This window comes from Excalfactoria chinensis, chromosome Z (genome assembly GCF_039878825.1).
Source record: "Excalfactoria chinensis isolate bCotChi1 chromosome Z, bCotChi1.hap2, whole genome shotgun sequence".
Lineage (NCBI taxonomy): Eukaryota > Metazoa > Chordata > Aves > Galliformes > Phasianidae > Excalfactoria > Excalfactoria chinensis.
In genome coordinates, this window is record NC_092857.1 from 72,795,011 (window position 1) to 72,816,249 (window position 21,239).

Consider the following 21,239-nt stretch of genomic DNA (forward strand, 5'->3'; position numbering starts at 1 on the left):
ACACGAGAGGAACATAAATCTGAACAGAGACGCCTCTTAAGGCAGAAGTCGGGTCTCAAAACTGAATCAGTGCATTTTATCATTCTTACCAAAATGCCATCGTTAGATTAAAAAAATAACTTAGAAAAACATGTATTAACAGAAATACATGAATTTTTAAGTTTGCATGTTAATAGTCATGTCAACTACTCATTTGCTTTTGCCTAAAACCAGGTATTACTACTCACACATGCAAAAACTTCTGATATCAGACTTGGAAGTCTGACGTTTAGGGTCAAATTGCACTTTATATATTTTAAGTCTACACTAAAAGCCTTGTACAGTACAGGAACTTACAGTTACACCATCAACTATACATCAGGTGTCAGAACTAGTTTCAGCTTACAGTTGCATTACGCTTACATGAAATAAAGTTTCTAGTTTAACCTCCTCCTTCCAAATACAACCTAAATAGTCACCTGCAGTTTTCATTTCTCACTGCTTCTTATTCTATTAGTGCAATTTTGATCCTGCAGATGCATTAAGACAGGTATCTCAGAGAATAATGGCAATCATAGGCTGTCAGCTTGGTCTGTTAAACTCAAAACTGACTATTTAACAATCTATGTTACATAAAAGGCAGATTTCTATCCCTGAAGAGTAATTTTGGTTGTTAGTCAAACTTCCTCCCCACCTTCCCGAGGAGGAAAGTCTGTGGAGATCACCATCACACAGATCACAAGAAAGGCAGGAGAGCTCCTGGAAGAACATTTCCTTCTGTGGGAAATGTCTGGACTGTTCATTTAAAAACAAACAAACAAACAAACAAACAAAAAGCAACACAGAAGTGTGACCAGCACTTAGGTATACTGTACTTGAATCAGGACTGAAAACTAAGTTGAAATGCTTCTGCTCTGGTTTATAATTTCAGAACAGCAACAAAACATCACTAGCCTACAGGTCATCTTGGTATTCCAAGTACTTTGCTGGGATGGCTTCTGTGAGATGAACTGCTGCACCACCCATTAAGGCAAAGGTTGGGTACATTATGCCTGAGCATTCCACCTCACACTCGTACAGGCATTTCATGTGGCTGGCATCATAAAAGCCCACCTTTCCATTGTCACAGTCGAGGCAGATCCCCATGCAGGAGGGCAGGGGAAGGATTCTACTTGCTGCATTCTTGGGGTCAGCAGCTGCCTTTGGATCAGCAGCTGCCTTGGGGATGAAAAACTTCTTCATGCCCAAAGTGACTAGTGTGAAAGGCTGCGACGAATCCAAACAGGCGTCTTCACTCCCACTGTCGTGACCACTGTCTTGTTCAGATCTAGAACAGAAAAACAACCATTTGCTCCTGTCAGATTCAGAAATACTATCTACAGTGTCAACTAGAGAAAATATGTCTGTAAGGTGGGTAACACTACAGAAAAAACAAAAGCTGGTGGGGTAAAATAATACACCTGTGTTGGAAGGGAAGATACATTTCCTAACTTGGGCTGCTTGAAACAGTTGGTAGGAGCTGAACCAACGAGGGTGAGACAACAGTAGGTTCTGCTAAGGAGCTATTAAGTTCCAAGTTTATCTAAATCTACCTATGCTAGGTAATGATTAATAAACCTACCAGGTTCAGTAAATCAGGTTACCTGACAGGTAATTCTGCAAATATGATTTATCATTACAAGCAGGATATGTTTAACTTTATTTATATAATAAAAAATAACACCAATTAATACATCTACTATTACTCCTGTTCTAAGAGGTTTCCATGCAGCTGCCATATCACACTGCCTTCACTACACTGACTAAGCAAGTCAAGACATGAGTTTTTTTTCAGTTTTATTATGTTGTGTAGGAAGAAGCCAACACATCTGTTAGATATAGAGCTACAGTCTCCAGACAACGCCTTCCCAGCCTTCTTTTTCTAGATAAATCCGAGTTTATTGTAGCTGCAGTTGAGAACTGGGAACCTTTGTTCTGGTTTGTTCACCGTATTCTGACTTCTGCTCAGCAGCAATCCAAAAACCGCACACAAGCAAGTTGGAATCCACCATGATGCAAGCTACTACACAGGCAGATAACACTGTGAACAGCTGACAATCCAGCATACTAATGGTCAACCTAACGACAACCAAGAATTGCTTCAGTCTCCCAGCTAATGGATTTCTTTCCACCTTCTTGCCTTAACTAATGAATTTCAGTATTTGCACAAACCTGACTTCTTTCCAGAAAAAGAAAGATAATGGGACCCTGAGCAATTCAAACAGCTCTACTGAAAGCAGGGAACAAGAAAGGAGTAAGACAATGTGCATGTATCATATGGCTTCGAGCTACTTTCCGCTGCTTAGGTTCAAGTTTATTAACTGAGACTACATTTGCTTTTTAATTATTAACATAATATAAAATAAATCAAACCCAACCATCTTCTTGTATAAAACATATTTCACGCACATGCCTGGAATTTACCTTGGGCTGGTCACATCATGTGTATTGTGGAAAAATTTCTGTATCTTGGTGCTAGAAACAACTCCCACTTTGACCAGGTAAGAATAGGCTTCCACACGAAAAGCCCAGAAGTGCTTTCCTTTGGCAATACCGGTGTCACCAATGATGTAATTCAGGGTTGTGTAGCATCCAAATTGCATGCGTTCAGCTCTTAGCAGTAAAGGAAACCCAGCCCTGCTTTCCACAGTGGTTCTTTCTGGGTTCAGAAGGAGACGTTCACTGTTGTACCCACATTTGTCATCAAAAAGAAAGCTAAGAACTGAAAAACAGTATTCCAAGAAATTCCCATTAGTTACATATTTTTTTGCTTTCTGTGCTTATAAAATGCATCTTAGCATATTGTCATGCATGCTAATAGTCGCACTATGATAATTAACCTGTTTATTACAGTGCTTCTATACATATATATACAACCAGCAATGGGATAGAAGTCTAGGAACTGTAGGTGGTTTCCAGGGCAGGTGAACATAAGAAAACCCAGTACCTGGAGCGGGAGGTGTACGCAAAATAACTTCCTTGCTCCAAGAGCTACAGATGGACCCTTTATATCCTCGAACTCTAAAGGCGTAGCTACTGTCATCATCAAGGTCGGACAGGACTTGGCTCTTGCTGTAAACTTCAATCTCTTGCCACATCACACTCTCCTCTTCTTTATTACGCTTACGATACTGAAGAACATACATATCAGCAGAGTCTGTTTCCCCAGAGGATTCCCAGCTGATCACAGCTTTGTTATACATCCTGCATTTCTCTTCATTGATTTCTGGTATTTCCAGACCTGGAAGGCCAGAGATTAAGAAGAAAACATCCAGAAGCTTAGATATAAATTGTTTGAGAGTGATCTACACCAGTCTTTGCTCAGCAGCTTAGCAGAGTGGAAAATAATATGACTTGCACAGTTAAAGAGTACAGGTGACACTGCCCGTGTTTCTGCACTCAAACGAATCCCTTAGGTTCTGTTTTTAACTTGAAAGCTGTGCTATTAATTTGTGCAAGCTGCTGAAAAAAACCCTAACAACGTTAGAAATGCACTTTTTTTTTTTTTCTGCACACACAACAGGCTTCCACTTAGATTCAATTAAGTTACTTATCTACAATATTTTGGAAGCCGATGTAAACTGGTAATGAAGTTGATGGCATCTCAGCTTGCCTGTCAGAGCAACAGGTAGTGCTGATGGGTAATGCTGTGTGGATCATGAAGGCAAAAGGAACAGTGCAAGTCAGGGTACCTCACTGAGATCTGCAACTGCAGCCCTGCATAATTTCTCACCCTTTCTAGAGAAGCTCTTAAAGCTGTAACTCAAGGTAGACTCAATGTTCTCACAACGTACCATTGGAATAGAAGGCTAAGTCATCAAGGATCACTTCTTGCTTGGTTGTGTCCACCACAAAGTCTTCAAAAGAACTTTCAGCTGCTGGCCGGAAGCTCTTCAGAGATTCAGTAGCTTTTTGGATTCTGAAAGCACAGGAGTGGAGGGATGGCAGAGGAAAGAAAAGGGAATGTATGAATGCACATTTCTGAAAACAAAAATGACAGGTTTCACTTTAAAAAAAAAAGTATATTCTGCTTTCATGTACTTACTGAAGGCTCACTTTCTTCACAAGACAGAATTTAAATGCAAAGGTTAAAATCCTTATGCACACGAGGGTAAGGACAGTGAAAAAGTAACAGTTCAAATAGCAGAGCACCTTTAACAGCCTTTTGCATTCTGTTCAAAGTACAAAACAGATGTGAAGTGCTAATGGAGAACAACTATTAAGATCAGAAGTGTAGAGTCAGAAGAGACCTGTTAGATTAACTCGCAAACAGCCGATAAAATCACTGTACAAAGGAATGTGTCAGCGAGCTGAACGGGCTGCCCTTCCACTGCCGTTCTACTAAGCAGGGCTACATGCTTTAGAAGGACAGAATCCCTTTGGTGTGCTATTTCTTAACACACACGGTACCACAGTAATCTCTTCTGAACTGCACCTGGACTGTTTGTGAGGTTTTGCAATAAGAAGTACTATCACAGAATCACAGAATCACAGAATGACCCGGGTTGGAAGGGACCTCAAGGATCATGTAGTTCCAACCCAAGTACTATGCCCAGAACCCAGCTAGAAAGTGTTACGATAACCTACTTGACCAGACGTCCTGCAGCAGCGGCAGAACCTGTACCTAACCCAGATGATAACCAAGATACCTGACATGAAGTTGTTTTGCTGTTTGAACAAAACAGGACTGATCAGTTTCTTTAAGCACTTCTTGAGCATATCCTACAAGGCCATTATTTTCCAGGAGACCTTGATATTCTTCTGCTTGTGTTCGCAATTTGTCCAGCCTTAAATTCTTAGACACCTCAATTGCTCTTAAAGCTGCAGACTTCTTCTCCTCCAGAATATTAATTAATTTCTCAAAACTCTGAGATGCCTCTTCTTTAGCTCTTTCCCCATTGCACTAGGAGAGAAGAAAATACATTTTAAACCAATCTCGTAGCTCTGTGTCTGTGTAAGGAAACACACTGTTTTTTTCTTACAAACTGTAACAGCAATATAATCATCTGTTTGGAACTTACAGCTTTGTTATACTGCTAAAGAACTGAAAATACAAGCAACGCTGCACCCAAGCTAGTATATATTTACTATCTTAACACTGAGAATGAAGAGCAGGAAATTATCTCTCAGATTATGCCCTGAATTATATAGGACATTTCTCTGCCTGAACCGTTCATAGAAAAGCACTATAAAAACAGATGGCTCTGAAACCTTCATGCCCAAGAGACTTCTCACTGTAAGAAGCTGAGAAGCAAACGGGTTAATGTCCTCTTGGTAGGAGATAAGGAGATGCTGGAGGAGGGGACCTTAACAAGGCAAGACACTGCTTATCCGGATGGATTTCCTTATCTTCTAAGACTATAAAGACCTGTTTGGCAACACCATGAGAACTTAATGGGGGAGGGAGAGATCTCAATAACTATGCCTGTGCATCAAGGACGCTCAACAAGGAGTCTTCTGGGCAGGGGGAAAGTGAGACTCCTGGAGACCCTCCAAACCACTGACCAATTTCCAGAGTATTCAAAACCTCAGACTGCACTTGAGCAGGTGTAGTGTTGTATCTCAGCCTGACAACCACTTGAGACCCCAGATCATTTCTCGGGCATTCTGAAGAAGGACTGTACATGCTTGGTGGAACTGCACAAACTGTGACTTGAGCTCTGCTTTACTGGGGGGACTGTGAGCATATGGAAGTCAAGACTGCTAGTTCAGGCATGTTTGCTCAGTGCCAGAGAAACAACCCTGACTGCTGTGACACTGCTGGATCCAAGGGTCAGAATGCAAGGCATATCATTATATCTAACAGCCAGTAAGATACAGACATATATATCTAAGTATCATAGCGAGATCCAAGCAAACATTTAGCTGATTGTTTGATGTCATTTCATCTTAATTTACCCTAAGGGAATCTCAAACCTTGTGACCTCTGTACATTTCCCAGGGTAGCCCAGTGTTGCAACACACAACTCCCTCAGAGGAGCAGGACCACTCTCAACTACTGCCTCAGATATGTGCACAGATACGATCTGCATCCAGGAAAGGGCAGAGCCAGGAGCTACTGCAATGTCTGTCAGTTTTGCATTTCGCATGCAAAGAATACCCCCACCTCTGTCTCTTCTAAGCAGAGTTTTTGATCTTAGTTCTGACTTCACTGCAACACCCTCACAGTAATCAAAAAGCATAAGCTGTGGCATTTCCATTAATACAGAGAGCTTTAAGTCTAACTCATCTATCTTTAATCAAAGTATCAAATAAGCTTTATTTAAAATTTGCACTGGAAATCAAATCTTCCCCCTCCCTTGTACATTGCCTGGATTTCCCACACTGTCAGAATGGTTTTAAAGAGAGAAGACTAACACAGCTTCTACAGAAATTGTTTCAAATTAACCCTCCAAGCCTCAGCATAGCCAATGAAACACTGTGTGGAAAGCAGCTCCAGCCCTTGCTTTGTCCCTTCAAGGACTACCCTCTCCCAAACAGCAAATCATTATTACCTCTGTTTCTTTCAGCAGCAGACCCAGATGTGAGATGTGAGCTTTTACTTGGCTTTCCTTACTGATGAGATACTCTATATCTTTTGAAAGCTTTTCCTATTAAAACAGAACAACAAACGATCAGATCAAGGATTTCCAACCCAAACACATCAACAGCAGAAATAAGTCACTCAGTAAATGCTCAGTTTACCTTGTAGCAAAGCTGGCAGTCTACAATCAGTTTTGAAAGTCAGGATCGGGGAATCACCAAGGTTGGAAAGACCTTAACTAGTCCAACTGCCCACCTACCACCAATGTTTCCCACCGAAGCATGTTCCTCAGTGCAGCATGTAACCATTTCTTCAACGCTGCCAGGGATGGTGACTGCACCACCTCCCTGAGCAGTCTGTTCCAGCAACTGGCCACGCTCTTGGAGAAGACATATGCAATGACATCCAACCTGAATCTCCCCCGGCACAACTTGAGGCCATTCTCTTTCATTCTCTTGTTAGTTACATGGCAGAAGAGGCTGATCCCCACCTCACCACAGCCTCCTTTCGGGTAGCTGTGGAGAGCGATAACGTTGAGCCTCCTCTTATCCAGACGGAACAGTCTTATCCAGATAGAACTTCCTCAGCAGCTCCTCATAAGGCCTGTGCTCCAAACCCCTCATCAGCTTCCTTGCCCTTCTTCCCCAGAGCCTCAATGTCTCTGCTGTACTGAGAGGCCCAAGCTGAACACTGTACTGGAGGTGCAGCCTCACCAGGGCTGAGTACAGGGGGACAATCACTTCCCTGCTCCTACTGGCTGCAATACTTCTGACAGAAGCCAGGATACCATTGGCCTTCTTGGGCATACAGCACACTGCTGGCTCACTTTTAGCCAAGCATCGATCAACACCCCCGGGTCCGTTTCTTTTATGCAGTCCTCCAGCCATTCTGTTCCAAGCCTGTAGCACTGGGCTGGGGTTGTTGTGGTCAAAGTGCAGGAGGTAGCACTTGGTCGTGTTGAACCTCATCCCACTGGCTTCAGCCCAGCTCTCCAGCCTGTCCAGATCCCTCTGACAGGCATCCTACCCCCAGGCAGATCCACACTTTATCTGAACTTGGTGCCATCTGCAAACTTACCAGGGGTGCACTCAATGCCCTCATCGAGGTCATCAGTAAAGATACTGAAGAGGACAGGCCCCAATACCGACCCCAGGGGAACACCACTCATGACTGGTCACCATCTGCATTTAACACCACCAGTCTCTGCGCCCAGCCATCCAGCCAGTTCTTTACCCAGCAAAGAGTATCTGCCCAAGCCATGGGCTGCCAGCTTCCCCAGGGGAATACTGCAGGAGACAGCGTCAAAGGCTTTGTAGGTCAACACTGTAAAGAACTGCTGAGTTTCCCAAAACGACCACACTGACAGACTCTTTTCAGCAAGCAACATGAAGCAACTTGAGAAGGCTCATTCCTTCCCAGGGGGGTCATCTTCTCTTTGGCTGAGGAACCAGAGGCTTAAGAACATTATTACAACTTACAGAAAAGCCCTGCCCATTATTAATTCATTTCTAGTAAGATTTACTGGAGAAATGAGTGGTTTGAAGCACAGCTTATGAGTGTCTCTGCACTTCCCTGTTTTCAAAAGACAGCATTAGTACAGGAACAGCCTTGCAAATGAGGAAGGAGGCCAAAAAGCAGAAAGGAAAAATCTTTCCCTCTCCCCCCTTTTTCTTTGTGGATAAGAGCCAGACATGAAGAAAGGGGGAAAGATAGCAGCAATCATTTCGTAGTAACAAAACAATGTTTGCAAGTCTTCTTTATGGTACTGTGCTTAGTTAATTAACAGCTACACAGCTTCAGTAACACGCAAGGCCTCATGAGACACTTCAATTTCAAATTGTTTTGATGTGCCTTTAAAGTGTCAGTTCACCCAAGACACAAGGGAACCAGCCTGAAATCATCCAGTGCTACAAGCCAGACGGCAAACTACTAATGGCTTAAACTTCCTGAAAGGGTCAGTACTGCTGCACAAATGGCCAAATTAAGGTGGAAACATTCTGAAGTGGTCACGTTTCAGACATCGCGGAACAGTTATCTTCTCAGATGTGCTAAGTCGCATTAATGTGTACACTAACAGAGGTTGCACAACAGCATGCCTCATGACCCACGTCCTCCAAGGACATGTGCAGGCTTCCTGCCAGAGAGAGTTTGCCCTTACAACAGAAGCTGAATGCTCTTTCTCTTCTTAAGTTCAGGTCAAACAGCGCTTGCTTTTACCTTCAGAGTTTTATAGGCAGTGCTCATCAGTGTTACCCTGTGGTTTGCATGAGATCCACTCTGTTTACAAAGATGACAGACAGGCCTTCTGCAGATTTCACAATACATGTTAACTTTCTCCATTTCGTGTTCTGGGCACATCAGTATCTAAAAAAGAGAACAAAGAATGTATGAATACTTCCAAGAAGAAAACATTAAAATAACAGCCGTCCCAATGCAGCATCTGATCCCTACAATGGATTTTTTGTTATATTCAACTTACGTGCCATATTTTTATATCTGTCCACTATTGTATGTCCATGTACACATCAGGTAGCCTCCACAATGCAGTTAATCATCTTGCTAATCCCTGAAGTGGTTTGCATGCTGTGAAATACCTCTAGCCACGCTCAGAGCTGTAAATGCAACACATACGACATACCCCACCCTCTCAAATTCTACTGGCTCCAGGTCAGCACCTCAGTTCTCTCTCAAAAGAGCTATGATTTATTTCTTAAAGTGAGAGCTGGCATAATACAGCAGTGATTTAAATCCAAACTGGACTCAGAATAGCTACGTAGCTATTGCTCTTGGAGTGAAATACTGCCCCTAACATCAGTCACAGCCTGCTTGAAGATAAAAGACTCTGTTTCCTTTATTTTTTTTCCCATCTGATTCCAATTGCAATTGTTCACTCAAGTATCAGCCTCAATAATCTGAAAAGTCTGGCACTCACTAACAACCATCTTGCAAAAGCTGAACATCTATGTTGGAGTAACTGCTAAATGAGGGAGAGGGATCTGGTGGCTCTGGCTGATGGTGAGTTGAATGTGAGCAGGTGCTGATCTGTGTTTTCTGGTGACAGCAGCAGAAGCCTAGGGAACAGCATGGAGCTGCATCAGGGGAGGGTCTGGCTGGGTGTTAGGAAAAGGTTGTTTGCCAGAGGGTGGTGGCATGGAACAGGCTCCCCAGGGCAGTGGGCATGGCCCCAAGCTGCTGGAGTTCAAGGAGCATTTGAGCAAACCTCTCAGATACGGGGTTTGAATTTTAGGTGGTTCTGTGTGGAGGCAGGAGTTCTCCATCAACCACCAGATCCCTTTCTCAGGCTGCTCTCCAGCCTCTCATCCCTGACTCTGCACACAGAACCAGGCTTATCCTGCTCCATATGCAGGATCCAGCATTTCCTCTTGTTAAATGTCATGCATTTGGTGACTGCCCAGACCTCCAGTTTGCCAAGATCCCTCTGCAAGGCTCTCGAGGGAATCAACATCTCCTAACTTAGTGTTGTTCACAAACTCCAGCACCTATGGACCACAATGCCTTCTAAGGCTGTTTCCCAGGAGACTTTGCCAAGTAATTCCACGCAAAGCCTGAAGTCTATTCTCCCCACATCCAGGGTTGAAGTTTTTGTGGCAGTTTTCCTCCTATCACTAATGATTTTAAACTCGATGCTTCATGGTCACTGTGGACAAGTCAGCCCCCAGCTGCCAATTCACCCAGAAGACCCTCTCTGTTTACAAGCAACAAATCTATGAGGATGTGTTTCCTAGTAAACTCCCTTAAGACAATTCAGGATGCTCAAAATCTTTATGTCTTAAGTAAGACACAATCCATTAACTGAAGTAAAACAAAATGCTTAATTTTAAAGAGTCCCCTTCAAATATGTTCAAGCCACTTCAGCATCAACAAACAAAAGCTTATCATTTACTCAAATGAAAGCAGAAGTTAATAAAGCTACAGTGGTCCTAAAAAACAACTGCCACAGCACAAATACATCTGAAGCTATATCTGAATACAGCAACCAAAATCCCCTGGGATCCAGTGTACTTACTTTAAGTCTGATGTTGGTGGTTGGTCCAACATACTCATGCTGAGCTTTTATTGTTCCCCAGGGATGGTGCACCTTGAAACATTCATTGCAATAGCTTGCACTGCAGTCCATGCAGCTCTTTGTGGATTCTTGAGGTGGAGGTTTGCAGAAGTCACACATAATAGCTATGGCTGCCCTGGCTGCCTGTCTGTGTCGTTCCACAATTGTTTCCAAAGTAAAGTTTCGAAACAAGCCATTGACACCACGTTCTCCAAGATCGATATCATGCAGGCAGCCAGGACAAGGAAACACAGTTGTTCTAGGAGTCAGCGAGTTGCGTTTTCTGCCTGTGTAGACAGCAAAGCCTGATTAGAAGGAGCATAAACAGAAGAGTTTGCGGTCATAAAAAGAGAAGCGCAAGGATTTATGAACCAGTCCCAAGTTATCATGAGATGTCATCTGAACTAATACAATACTAATTTATAAACACTCTGCCAAGCCAAAGAGAATAGATTTGCCATAACAAGGTACTGTAATGTTTGAGACCAGACAACATTACAAACCATTCCAAAGCTCAATTCTGTCAAGATGAATTCAAGTGTTCCAATTCCACCTTCTGCTTCCTGCAGCTCTGCTTCTTGCAACAACTCTGCCATCAATACTGTTTTTCCTCAGATCATGTCCTGCACTGCCAGGGATAAATAAAAACAATTTCTCTGCTGCTCAGAGCTCCCCAGCATCCCTGCACGAGGCATGGAAGGCGGGCTGCCCCAGCTTGTGGCCATCTACTTCAGTGAGACTGAGGATTCACTCAGGAACAAATGTATGCCTGCCTATGCCTAATAAACTCCTACGTTAGTTACGTACCACGGAGGACTTCAGAAAGGCACTCCTTTAAAAGATGATGCAGTAGTTCATGGTCTAGTTGGGGATGCACTCAAATGTTGCCCTTTGAAATGCTGCACATGTACTTCTTAGGAACCAGCCAGCACTGGACTAACTGGCTGTCTAAAAAGAGACTCACAGCTTGTAACACATTCCAGTGAGTGACGCTTAATTCCCACTGAGAACAGCTATTCCCAGTTCAGAGCTCCCTGAACTTCTCTTCAGCTGAGTCAAACCTATCTGGGTTATCCCAAGAGAAGCCATAAAAAGAGGAAAATGAGAATTAGCTATTTACTGTCAGCCAGAACTGTTAGCCAAGATATGCAGAGTCTGACAAATCTTTTCTTTAGCTGAACAGCCTTGATAAAGGAAGAATGCTTAGAAACCCAAACATAAAGGCTCTTACTATAACGATCAAGTTTTGAGAGCTTCCTCCACTCTGAATCAGGGAGTTACACACATTACGTCTGGCTCATTTTATTCTGAAAGTGGGCTGCGGAGAAGCTCCAAATAGCTGCACACCATTTCCTTCCCCTCTCTAAGATAAGGAAATTGAAGGCTCAAATAAAACTGCATGCTAAAAGCGCCTCTGCAGCATGTGCCAAACACTGCTCCAACAGACCTGAAAGCTACGCACAGCACAGTGTTCTTAAAGCTAGCAAGAAGGAGCACACCCCTATCTCACCACAGAACGAGGAGGAACAACAATCGAAAAGCAGACATTTACATGTGCCTGCAGCAGGCTGAGCCAGCATTTAAGCCTAATGCATATTCCCTCTACCAAGAAAAAAATCCAACACACTCTTTGGCTAGACCATGGTTTTAAAATCCCTTGGGGAGGATTTCATACTGCTGTAGCTAACAAGTTTATTAAGGAGGTACAACTTAAACCTGAATTCTTAGCCCTGAAACAAATGAATTCTCCAGAAAGAGAAGTCCGGAATCTGTTCCTACGTGTATTTACTCATTTTCTTCCTTTCAAAGATACTGATGTTTCATTTATTTTTGAGCACTCCTTTTACACCAGCCAAAAACACTTGGCTTGCACTGCTCTTCTGTGGCTGCTTCACCCAACACTTCACAGGTCGCACTGCGCCTCTTCCAGCCTCTCACCATCTCTCTCAAAGAAGCAACCAAATCACCAACACTAGCACAGGGAGGTGGTTGTGTTACAAACCTTTAATACGTGCCCCATGATGACCAGCAGCTAAGAAGCAAAAACCAAAAGATAAGTAAGTTCATGCAAGCTGGCAGCCTCAGTCTCTCAATCTCGGCTGGTCTGATGCTCTCCTGCACATTCCAATCACAGTACAGCTGGCTCAAGTCACCACACACAACTTCACGGCTAAAGGAAGCAGAGGTTTGGTGTGGATTTTGTGTGTGTGAGGTTTGGTGGGTTTTTGTTTTGTTTTGTTTCGTTTGCTTTTATTTTTATTTCCCCCTCCCTGCCCCCCCCCCCCCCTTTTTTTTTTTTTGATTGGCTTCTTTGTTTATAGTATTTAAGTTTTTCTAGTTATCACTAGAAGCAAATTAATTACCTTAAAATTAATTGCGCCCTGCAACATCTGTAACTTGGCATACACAGCAACACACACATGCAAGGCACAGGGACAGCAGCGAGACACAAACTTCATCTCAGATGTAAGCTCCAAGCTTACAACACTGTACACAGAAAAGGAGAGACACCTTCCACACAGACACCTGCAATGGCCTGGAAAAAAGGAGGATTGTGCCATACAGCACCATGCAGCCAACAGCTATAGAAAGGGATCTGGAGTATTTATTGCAACTAAAAGAGTAACAGCACAGTGTTGCACGTACGCCTACAAGTAATTCACTACAGCAGAGAGCAAGCAATGACAAGACATGGAAGAAGGAAAAGAAGACAACACGGTGCAGTGGTCAAGTTTAAAATCACAGTTTGAAATTCTCATCCAGGAGCACGCTTTGGAAGTCTGGGACAAGCAGCTCACAGGTGGGACTGGTAACACAGCGGTGAGCTCTGCTGCAGTCCAATTGAGGCCTTTCATTCTGCCCATCATGGGACAAAATCACTTGCTTGGCACTGGACTGGTGACGCTGCTGGTAGAAAGCAGTGTCCTTCATCAGGCAAGCCCTGCATTTCTTAAGATGTCTCATCCCTTTACCCTGGCTGTACTCTTAAGAGCCTGGTCTGTTTTTTCCAGCTTTAAAACCAGGAAGAGTACATTCCTAGCAGCACTGCATGCTGTGGCATATCTGTATTTAGAGGAAGAAGTGTTCCCTTTTTGCCTCACTTAAAACAAAGTTAATATACCAATAAGCAACAAGAACTAGCTCATATTGCTGATTTCTGCTTCTAAGGCTTATATGCTTGCATTTTAAAAAGAAAGCACTCACAAAATGATAAAATAATCGGAGTGCTGGCACTCCCAGCTGTCTTGCAGCTTGCTAAAACTGAATAGCACGCATCCCATGCAGCAAACAAACAAACAAACAAGAAACCTACAAAGAATAAAAAAAAAAAAAAAAAAGCATGAATTTTGTAGTCACATTACATGTGTGACCAAGAGGAACTTAGATCCATTTCACACTGTCTTTTACAGTTTGCCAATCCACTTTCCAAAGAACAAGGATATACTCACTCTATATTCTGTGAAATGCTAGGAATCATCTCAAGGACTAAATGGGACCATTTCACCTGCAATGAATAACTCTACCTCAATTCTACTAAAGAATAGGCACAGCATGTGCTCATACTCAGTCTCCACGCTGGCAAACATCAAAACTGAGACTGTGATGACTCAAAGAGCAACCTTAGTTATATCTTATAAGGACACTGCTTAGACTTCTCGTCCCAAGAAGAGATGCCAACACTTCAAATGCAGAAGGGCCCAACCTACACCTGTGGGTTTGCAAAGGGATAAGATATCTTAAAGGTTGTTTTCCAAGCAAACAGTGTCACCAGCGTTCTGTGATTATGGACAACATGAAAATTAAATGTGTGAGTTTAAAAAAAAAAAAAAGAAAGAAAAAAGAAAAAAATATATATATATTTTAAAAGCCAACTGGATTCTCCTAAAAGTGTTGAAAAATGTAAATGTCCATTGCCAGCCCCAAACCCAGCTTTAGGAGGGGTGCTTAGAAGGCAAGAAAAAGCTGAGAGAAGTGGCTGCAAAACAGTACTTTAACCTTAGCCAAATGAAGGGTGTTTTCTGCAAGAAGAGCAGATCAGGGCAGCATTCTGAGAGCTCTGGAGGAGTCCTGAGCTGTTTCTTTTATGACACCTTCAGTCTTTGCCCATGCTCTACTAACTGCTGTGTTCCTCACGCTGAGTGTGAAACGCAGGTTTATGTTTGCTTCAGCTCATCCCTTTCTTGAAAGGAACGTCATCCTTAATGGTTGCTCACGTGCCCATCAATACCACGGCAACATTTTAATATTATTTAGTTTTGACAAAGCATTGCACAAAAAATAGGAACACTGTACTGAACTGACAGACCCAGAAACACCTGCTCAGTTAACCAGGCGTCACTTTCAGTCTGCTACTTTATCAGACATAATTAAGAGGACTCGGGGAAAACGAAGAACTGTGTGACCTTCTACTTGAAAGCAACAGGAAAAGGGGAGCTCTGTTTGTTAAGAAGGTGAGTGCAGTAACTACTCCTCACAGCTAGTAAAAAAGGCAGCTTTTACTAAAAACAGAGTGTGTAAACTCCTGAAAATTAAGAAGCTTGAGCATAGACCTTGGTTTTGTTTTTTTGTTTTGTTTTAAGGGGAGCAGTGAATTTGCATTATTTGTACCTATCCAGTATGTCCGGCAGTGCATGGACACAAAAAATATAGCTCTAACCTTAAACCTAATACCAGTCCAGTTGACCTTTAAGTCAGAATGAAAAGCTTTCTTAAGTTCTTTGCTATACCTTGGCTTGCTGCAAAAGCCACTCTGTGGACTTGACCACTGACAGATATCTATATGCTAACCAGCAACATTTGAGATCTGAAGACCTCACTATCTAGAGCCAAAACAAGATGTGAAGCACTTCTACCTCTCCAACCAAAAGACCTCCTCTGTGAGGCTGCAAACAATGAACAGAAAGTTGTTTAGACATCAAGAAGTGAGATACGCCATTGGTTTACAATGGTTCAAATGAAGAGTGCCGGCTGTTGTCTCTCCTGGATCTGCTAAAATACCGCAGGACTGAAATGAAAGAAGGTTTAATTCCTGGCACACGATGGCACAGCTGCAATATTCAAGCAGAATCAAAAAAGGGAGAAAAAAACATTTTAAATACTCAAGATCTGCATCATCCAGCAATGCCACGCAGATGACAACACAGCCACACTACGGGCTTCCTTCTAATTACACCAACATACTAATTACACTAATATTACAGAAGATGCATTAGAATAACAGATTTTATTTCCATTCAATACGCAACGATTTAAGCAAACAACACTTTATAAAATACAAACAAGGTGTTTTTTGTTTTTTTTTTCCTTAAAAAAAACCCCACTGTGTTGGATTTTTACAAGAACCTGCATTCCCATTTCAACTGAAAAGCAGAGAGCTCTGCTGGTTCTGGCCCTTTCACAATGCAACAAATTGCATTTGGAAATGCATCTCAAACATTCAGCGCCCCAAACATTTCAAGCACATGGCACCCCTTGCAAAGACAGGGAGGATTCTGTAAGCGAAAAAAACAAAGAAAAACTAAAGCACAGCAGGAGGAAGAGGACACACATTTAAGCTGCTCCAAAAGTGATGCCTCCTATTTGCTCCCACAGAAACTGCAGAGATACAAAGAACGCAGTAACATCACATGATAGAGCACATTCTCTGCTACATAATTTCTCAGCCATTAGCCGTGCATTTTCATCAGCAATGGACAGGATCCTGCATGGTGACCCTCTGTTCCACAGCTGCTATGAGCAAGGAAGATGCTGCCCATGCAGTTAAACCTTCACTGTGCTGGCACCTGCTGTTTGGATACCAATGGGGGCGTTTTTTTTCCCCTGCATGGAGAAATTCAACTACTGAGCTTCATACACACTTCCATGTCAGAGTGCCCCTCTGCTGCCACCTGTCACACGGCAACCAAGCGTGACAGATACTGTTGGGAAGGGTCAGCCTCTCCTGCCATACCACCAACAGGACAGAATAGGAGGCACTGCTTTTGGAGCAGACCTCGTACAGTTTCACATACAACGGACTTGATAGTTGACATGCCCCGCACACACCTACATGAAATACTCATCTTTCTTTCTTAGATGAGTGAAGCTTCACCTAGGTTGCTACCTATCTCGTGTCTTTTCACCCTTACTAAGTTGTCTTATTACACTGAAGATTACAGAACGTTGTTAAGCCAGGGGATGCCCTGTACAGTTCATTCAGCAGCAGAGCAGAGATTCACGCTCAATAGCAGCAGTACCAAACTTCTGACAGCAAAAAAGGTCACACCTCAGAGAGCAATGCGACCACAACACCTGTAACATCAGAAGCAAAGAAAGCAAAGACAGCAGCATAACCTGAACATTCAAATGTGTTCCTTAAAGCTCCCATTTCCATATGATTTTCATTGTGCAAATCTGGAATGGCTGGGAAGATGATTTGCCTGTGATGTGCCTCTGCCCAACACTCATTAAGGGAAATGGAGGGAAAACAATTCCTTCCCAGCTTTAGCACTCTCCTGCAGTTCATGGAAAGGGTACGAAGACATTAGCTAAGCATTTATCTCCCCCAGCTAACAAGTCAGATCAGGAGATAACACAGGACACTCTATCTGTCTGCTGGAAGGGTGGCAGACTAATGTGAAGATGGCAACGCCTGCAATAAGCTGATGGCATAGATCTCAATGGAGCAGGAACACCATAAATAGGTCTTTCCTGTCCTGCTGTCAGCGGTGTTAACATAGCAGTACATCTAAACCCTGTGAAAAAAGCAGCCAGCTACTTCTGCAGAACTGGGAAATGAATTCTAGAAACCCCGGCCATCAGCTCTTTGAAATTCTCCTCCCTTCCAATGCAGCTGCCCAGGGAGATGTGACAGCGTTTGGTTTCTTATGGCCATCCAGTGCCAGCTCCTCAGAGCAGCCTCTGCCCCCTTCCGCATGCCGGGCTGACTGTGCTGCACACTAAGATGGACCGTGTCACAGCAGGTCCTTGTTTCTACTGCTGATGTAGAGCAAGATGAAGGTGGGTCAACAGGCCAGAGAGGAAGTGCAGCACAAGAAGGCTGCTCCCCATGCACAGCCTCCTCACACTTTCTCTCACAAGGAGGTCACCCACAGTGCATTCGGCACCTTCCAGGCACTCAGCGTGGGGGCGAAGATACCCACCTTGTCAAGGCTGACAGCTGCAAAACCAGGGAGGCTCTCAGTCCATACATACGAAGCAATGCCAAAAGTCCAGCCTTGCTGGATGTGGGGAGGGGGGAAGTGAGCAGACCTGCACTTGGAATAACACGGTTACCAGTGGGCTCCTGTGAAACTGCAGCTGAGGAAGGCAATGGGGTATGTATAGAGCTCAGTCACCTCAAGGCTGTCCATACCACATCCTGGAGCAGGGCTGGAATGAAGATAACTAGCAGTTTTGATTCCTTTGAGCAACAGTCAGCCAAGCTATGGCAAGCACAGCATTTACTTATCAAACTCATTTCAGGGAACAGCTGAATAAATCAAAGCGCCACGTAAGTGAAGGCAGTGACATCTGAACTTTGAAAACCGGGACAGGGACAAATGTGAACATGAAATGCAAATAGATTTAGGGTGTGCCTTGCACATGACTCTTCCAGAGCACTGCGGAATGTGGTTTTATAGAGGGCAGTTTTTCCAGCACGAAGTCTAAAAGCCGAGATGAGGTTTCTTTTAAGATGAATGGCATGCATAAAATACTTCCAGTGTATCTGTGTAAAATCTGATCACCTCATCCCTGAATTACAGAGACAGCTGAGTACAGTCAGAGTCTGTATACCATGATACCACAAAGTGATATGAGTCCTCAAGCTGAATGCACCTTAAAGCCCTGAGCAAAACACTGAAAGACTGCTAGAACTGCCTCCAAATAGCCACAGCCTCCAGTTCTTCAGTCACCACCAGTGGAAAACAATGCACTGCAAACAGCATGAATAGGGCAGGACGACAAAGCTGCTGACATTTACACCTAGGTGCCTAACAGTACTTGAAATAAACAGGCAATGGCTACAAACACTGACAGGGTGCCACAAAGACAGATGTATTCTCTGCGAAATGCCTTGTCTTTAAAATTAAAACCTTCCCACTGTTCTTATCACAGAATGAATGAGATCGGTGCTGTCCTAAGTCGTCTAATTAACCACATCAGGAGGACTGAGAAGACATTTTACCCATGCAGATACCATTCAGCCCAAGTCAATCTAATCCATTACGTTTGAAAAACAAGCAAAACTCCGACAGGTACCTGATCTACTAATCCTGTCAATCTTGTCCATGCTTGCAGAGGAGATTCGGAACCGCGGGCTGCTCTGATTTGATGATTCGGAACCTGCATCAGCAAATGAGTCTTCTACGGTGAACAGTATATCTTTCACACATTTGTGACACAAGTTGTGCTGACAAGGAAGGATCAGCGGGTGGGTGAACAGTTCGTTGCAGGCTGGGCAGATGAGCTCTCTTTCAATACTTTTGGTAGCAACCTTTGACAGAAAGAGGAGAAAACCAAGCAGAAAGCACAAGTTGTAAGACACTGCATGCTCACAGAATCACAGAATGGCCTGGGTTGAAAAGGCCCACGGTGCTCATCCAGCTCCAACCCCCTGCTATGTGCAGGGTCACCAACCAGCAGCCCAGGCTGCCCAGAGCCACATCCAGCCTGGCCTTGAATGCCTGCAGGGATGGGGCACCCACAGCCTCCTTGGGCAACCTGTTCCAGTGCATCACCACCCTGAGGGATGCTGTCCCTACTCATGCCACCAAAGCCCAGCTCTGCAGAATGATGCTGGTTTTAGCTGTCTTGCGGCAGTGCTCTGGTTAACGCTGCAAACAAATCTTTATTAACATTTATGAGAGTCCTTGCAGCTGAAAAGCGCGCGGCTTCTACGCAAACTTGGTTCATCTTTAGGTTATGTCTGCATTGCAGGGAAGGAAAGAAGACAAGTAGGATTAATTGCACCTCGGGACGTAGCGGAACGAAGGCAACCATGCTTCTTAACAATAGCAAGCCACACGTTTAACTCGGCTTCCCTGCTCTTCACTAAGGGGAAAATTAAAAAGAAGCGTCCAATTGGCCGGACAGCCGGCTTCCCCGCCGTGTAACTCGCTGTCGGGCACCGGAGCTGCCGTGGTTTGCCCAGGGTAGCAGCTGTGTCCGCACAAAGCACCGCACGCAGCGCTCGGCCGGGACCGTGCGGGCAGCAGCGCAGCCCCGGCGTGGGTTCCCCGCCGGCAGGAGAGCGGATGGCAGCCCCCCATCACCGGCAGCACGGCGCTGCACGCCGCCGCCCCGCTCTCACATCCATTCGCAAACAACCTCCGAGCCGTCAAACAATTAAAGGGAAAAATAAACCAACCAACCAACCAACAAAAAGACAGAAAAATACAAATATCCCAAGCGACGCCCCCCCCCCCTTCCCCCCCCGGACAAAGCCGCCCCCACTCCGCCCCGAGCCCGGCGCTCACCTCCGTCTCCAGCCCGTCGCCCTCCATGCCGGCTCCTCCTCCGGCCGCGGGCTCGGCGGCTGCGATGGAGACGGCAGAGAGGAGACGGACCGGGTCGCACCGCCGAACCGGACCGAACCGCGGCAGCGCACAATGGCGGGCGGCGGGACGCGGTACCTGGCAGCCGCTGCGAGCCGCGGGGGGCGGCCACGCCCAGGGAAGGAATGGCAGCGAGCGGCCGGCAGGGGGCGCCGCGGAGTCGGGCTGCTGCGTTGCTGGAGGCGGCTGCGGTCGGTGACCCACCGCAGGGGGGTCTTTGGGGGGGGGGGTCACAGGCCGGCTTTAGAGCAGGACGTTAATTAGCATTGCCATCTCCTCCACGTCAAGATGAGAAGGCTTTTGAAGCCCTGCAGGGTTCTAAGGTCCTCTCTTGCATTCATACCTTTTTAGCATAGCTCTTGACCCGCCCTAGCCTTGAACTACTGCACACGCCGTGCCAAAATCCAAATTAGCTCCAGGTTACAGGGAGCACACAGCGCCCAGGGTTCTCTGCCACGTTAGAGAAGTAATAGCAGGAGCTGTGGCCAGAAGGGATTCCTGCTTCCCCTTCTGCCTGGAGGAGTTGGAACGAGCAGGGTGGTTGCAGCAAACCTCTGACAGCTGTTTGCAGCTGCATGAAGGTACCAGCCGGGTGCTTTCTTCTGCTCATCTTTTACATCAGCACAACCCTGGAAGGAGTCGAGGTGGTTCAGCCACCCGTGCAGCCCACTCCTGCTTGCAGCAGCGGGGTCTGGCTGGGAGCGGAGTCATGCCAGGCACCCATGAGAACCTCCTGATGAATTCACACCTCTGAACCTGCAGAGAGCGGGGCCTGTCACCATTTGCTCCCCTCCCTGAGGTTAAATGGCACTCATTAATTCCAGCAGTAGTACAGAGCAGTCCCTTAAGTGCTCATCTGTATTAATTACCAGCGCAATCCAAACAAGGACGAGGCGCTGTTTTTTTTATTAGCTGCAAGAATCCTACACTTGTAGTTTGGCACTGACCAGGCTTCTGCTGTATGAAGCAGCACAGTGCAGCCCTAAATAGCTCGGGACATCCTGGCAGCTCTGCTGCCTTCAGCATCCACATTTGAGGCCACTGTCAAGCCCATAAATCCAGATTTTCCAAGACTGTTTTTCTTTCATGCTGCTTT

The 21,239-nt window shown here is 44.8% G+C and overlaps 1 protein-coding gene across 1 annotated transcript; it reads right to left on the reverse strand.

Moving 5' to 3' along the window:
* Positions 1-221: 221 nt before the first annotated feature.
* On the reverse strand, positions 222-20,197 carry TRIM36 (tripartite motif containing 36). The gene is made up of 10 exons (XM_072359579.1): positions 20,066-20,197; positions 18,849-19,083; positions 10,569-10,894; positions 8,759-8,905; positions 6,513-6,608; positions 4,668-4,921; positions 3,813-3,937; positions 2,966-3,259; positions 2,443-2,740; positions 222-1,306 (listed from the first exon to the last, which is right to left on the reverse strand). The coding sequence occupies exons 1-10, from the start codon at positions 20,090-20,092 to the stop codon at positions 934-936; spliced, it is 2,175 nt and encodes a 724-aa protein (XP_072215680.1). The 5' UTR covers positions 20,093-20,197; the 3' UTR covers positions 222-933.
* Positions 20,198-21,239: the final 1,042 nt, after the last annotated feature.

Bases quoted from the DNA above. Each gene is read 5' to 3' on its own strand.
- TRIM36 (XM_072359579.1), bottom strand. From the start codon at position 20,092: ATGGAGGGCGACGGGCTGGAGACGGAG. The intron at 6,609-8,758 runs GTAAAAGCAAGC...CTGTTTTAATAG, and splicing joins CTGCCTATAAAACTCTGAAG to GAAAAGCTTTCAAAAGATAT. The intron at 3,260-3,812 runs GTACGTTGTGAG...CTGGCCTTCCAG, and splicing joins CTTAGCCTTCTATTCCAATG to GTCTGGAAATACCAGAAATC.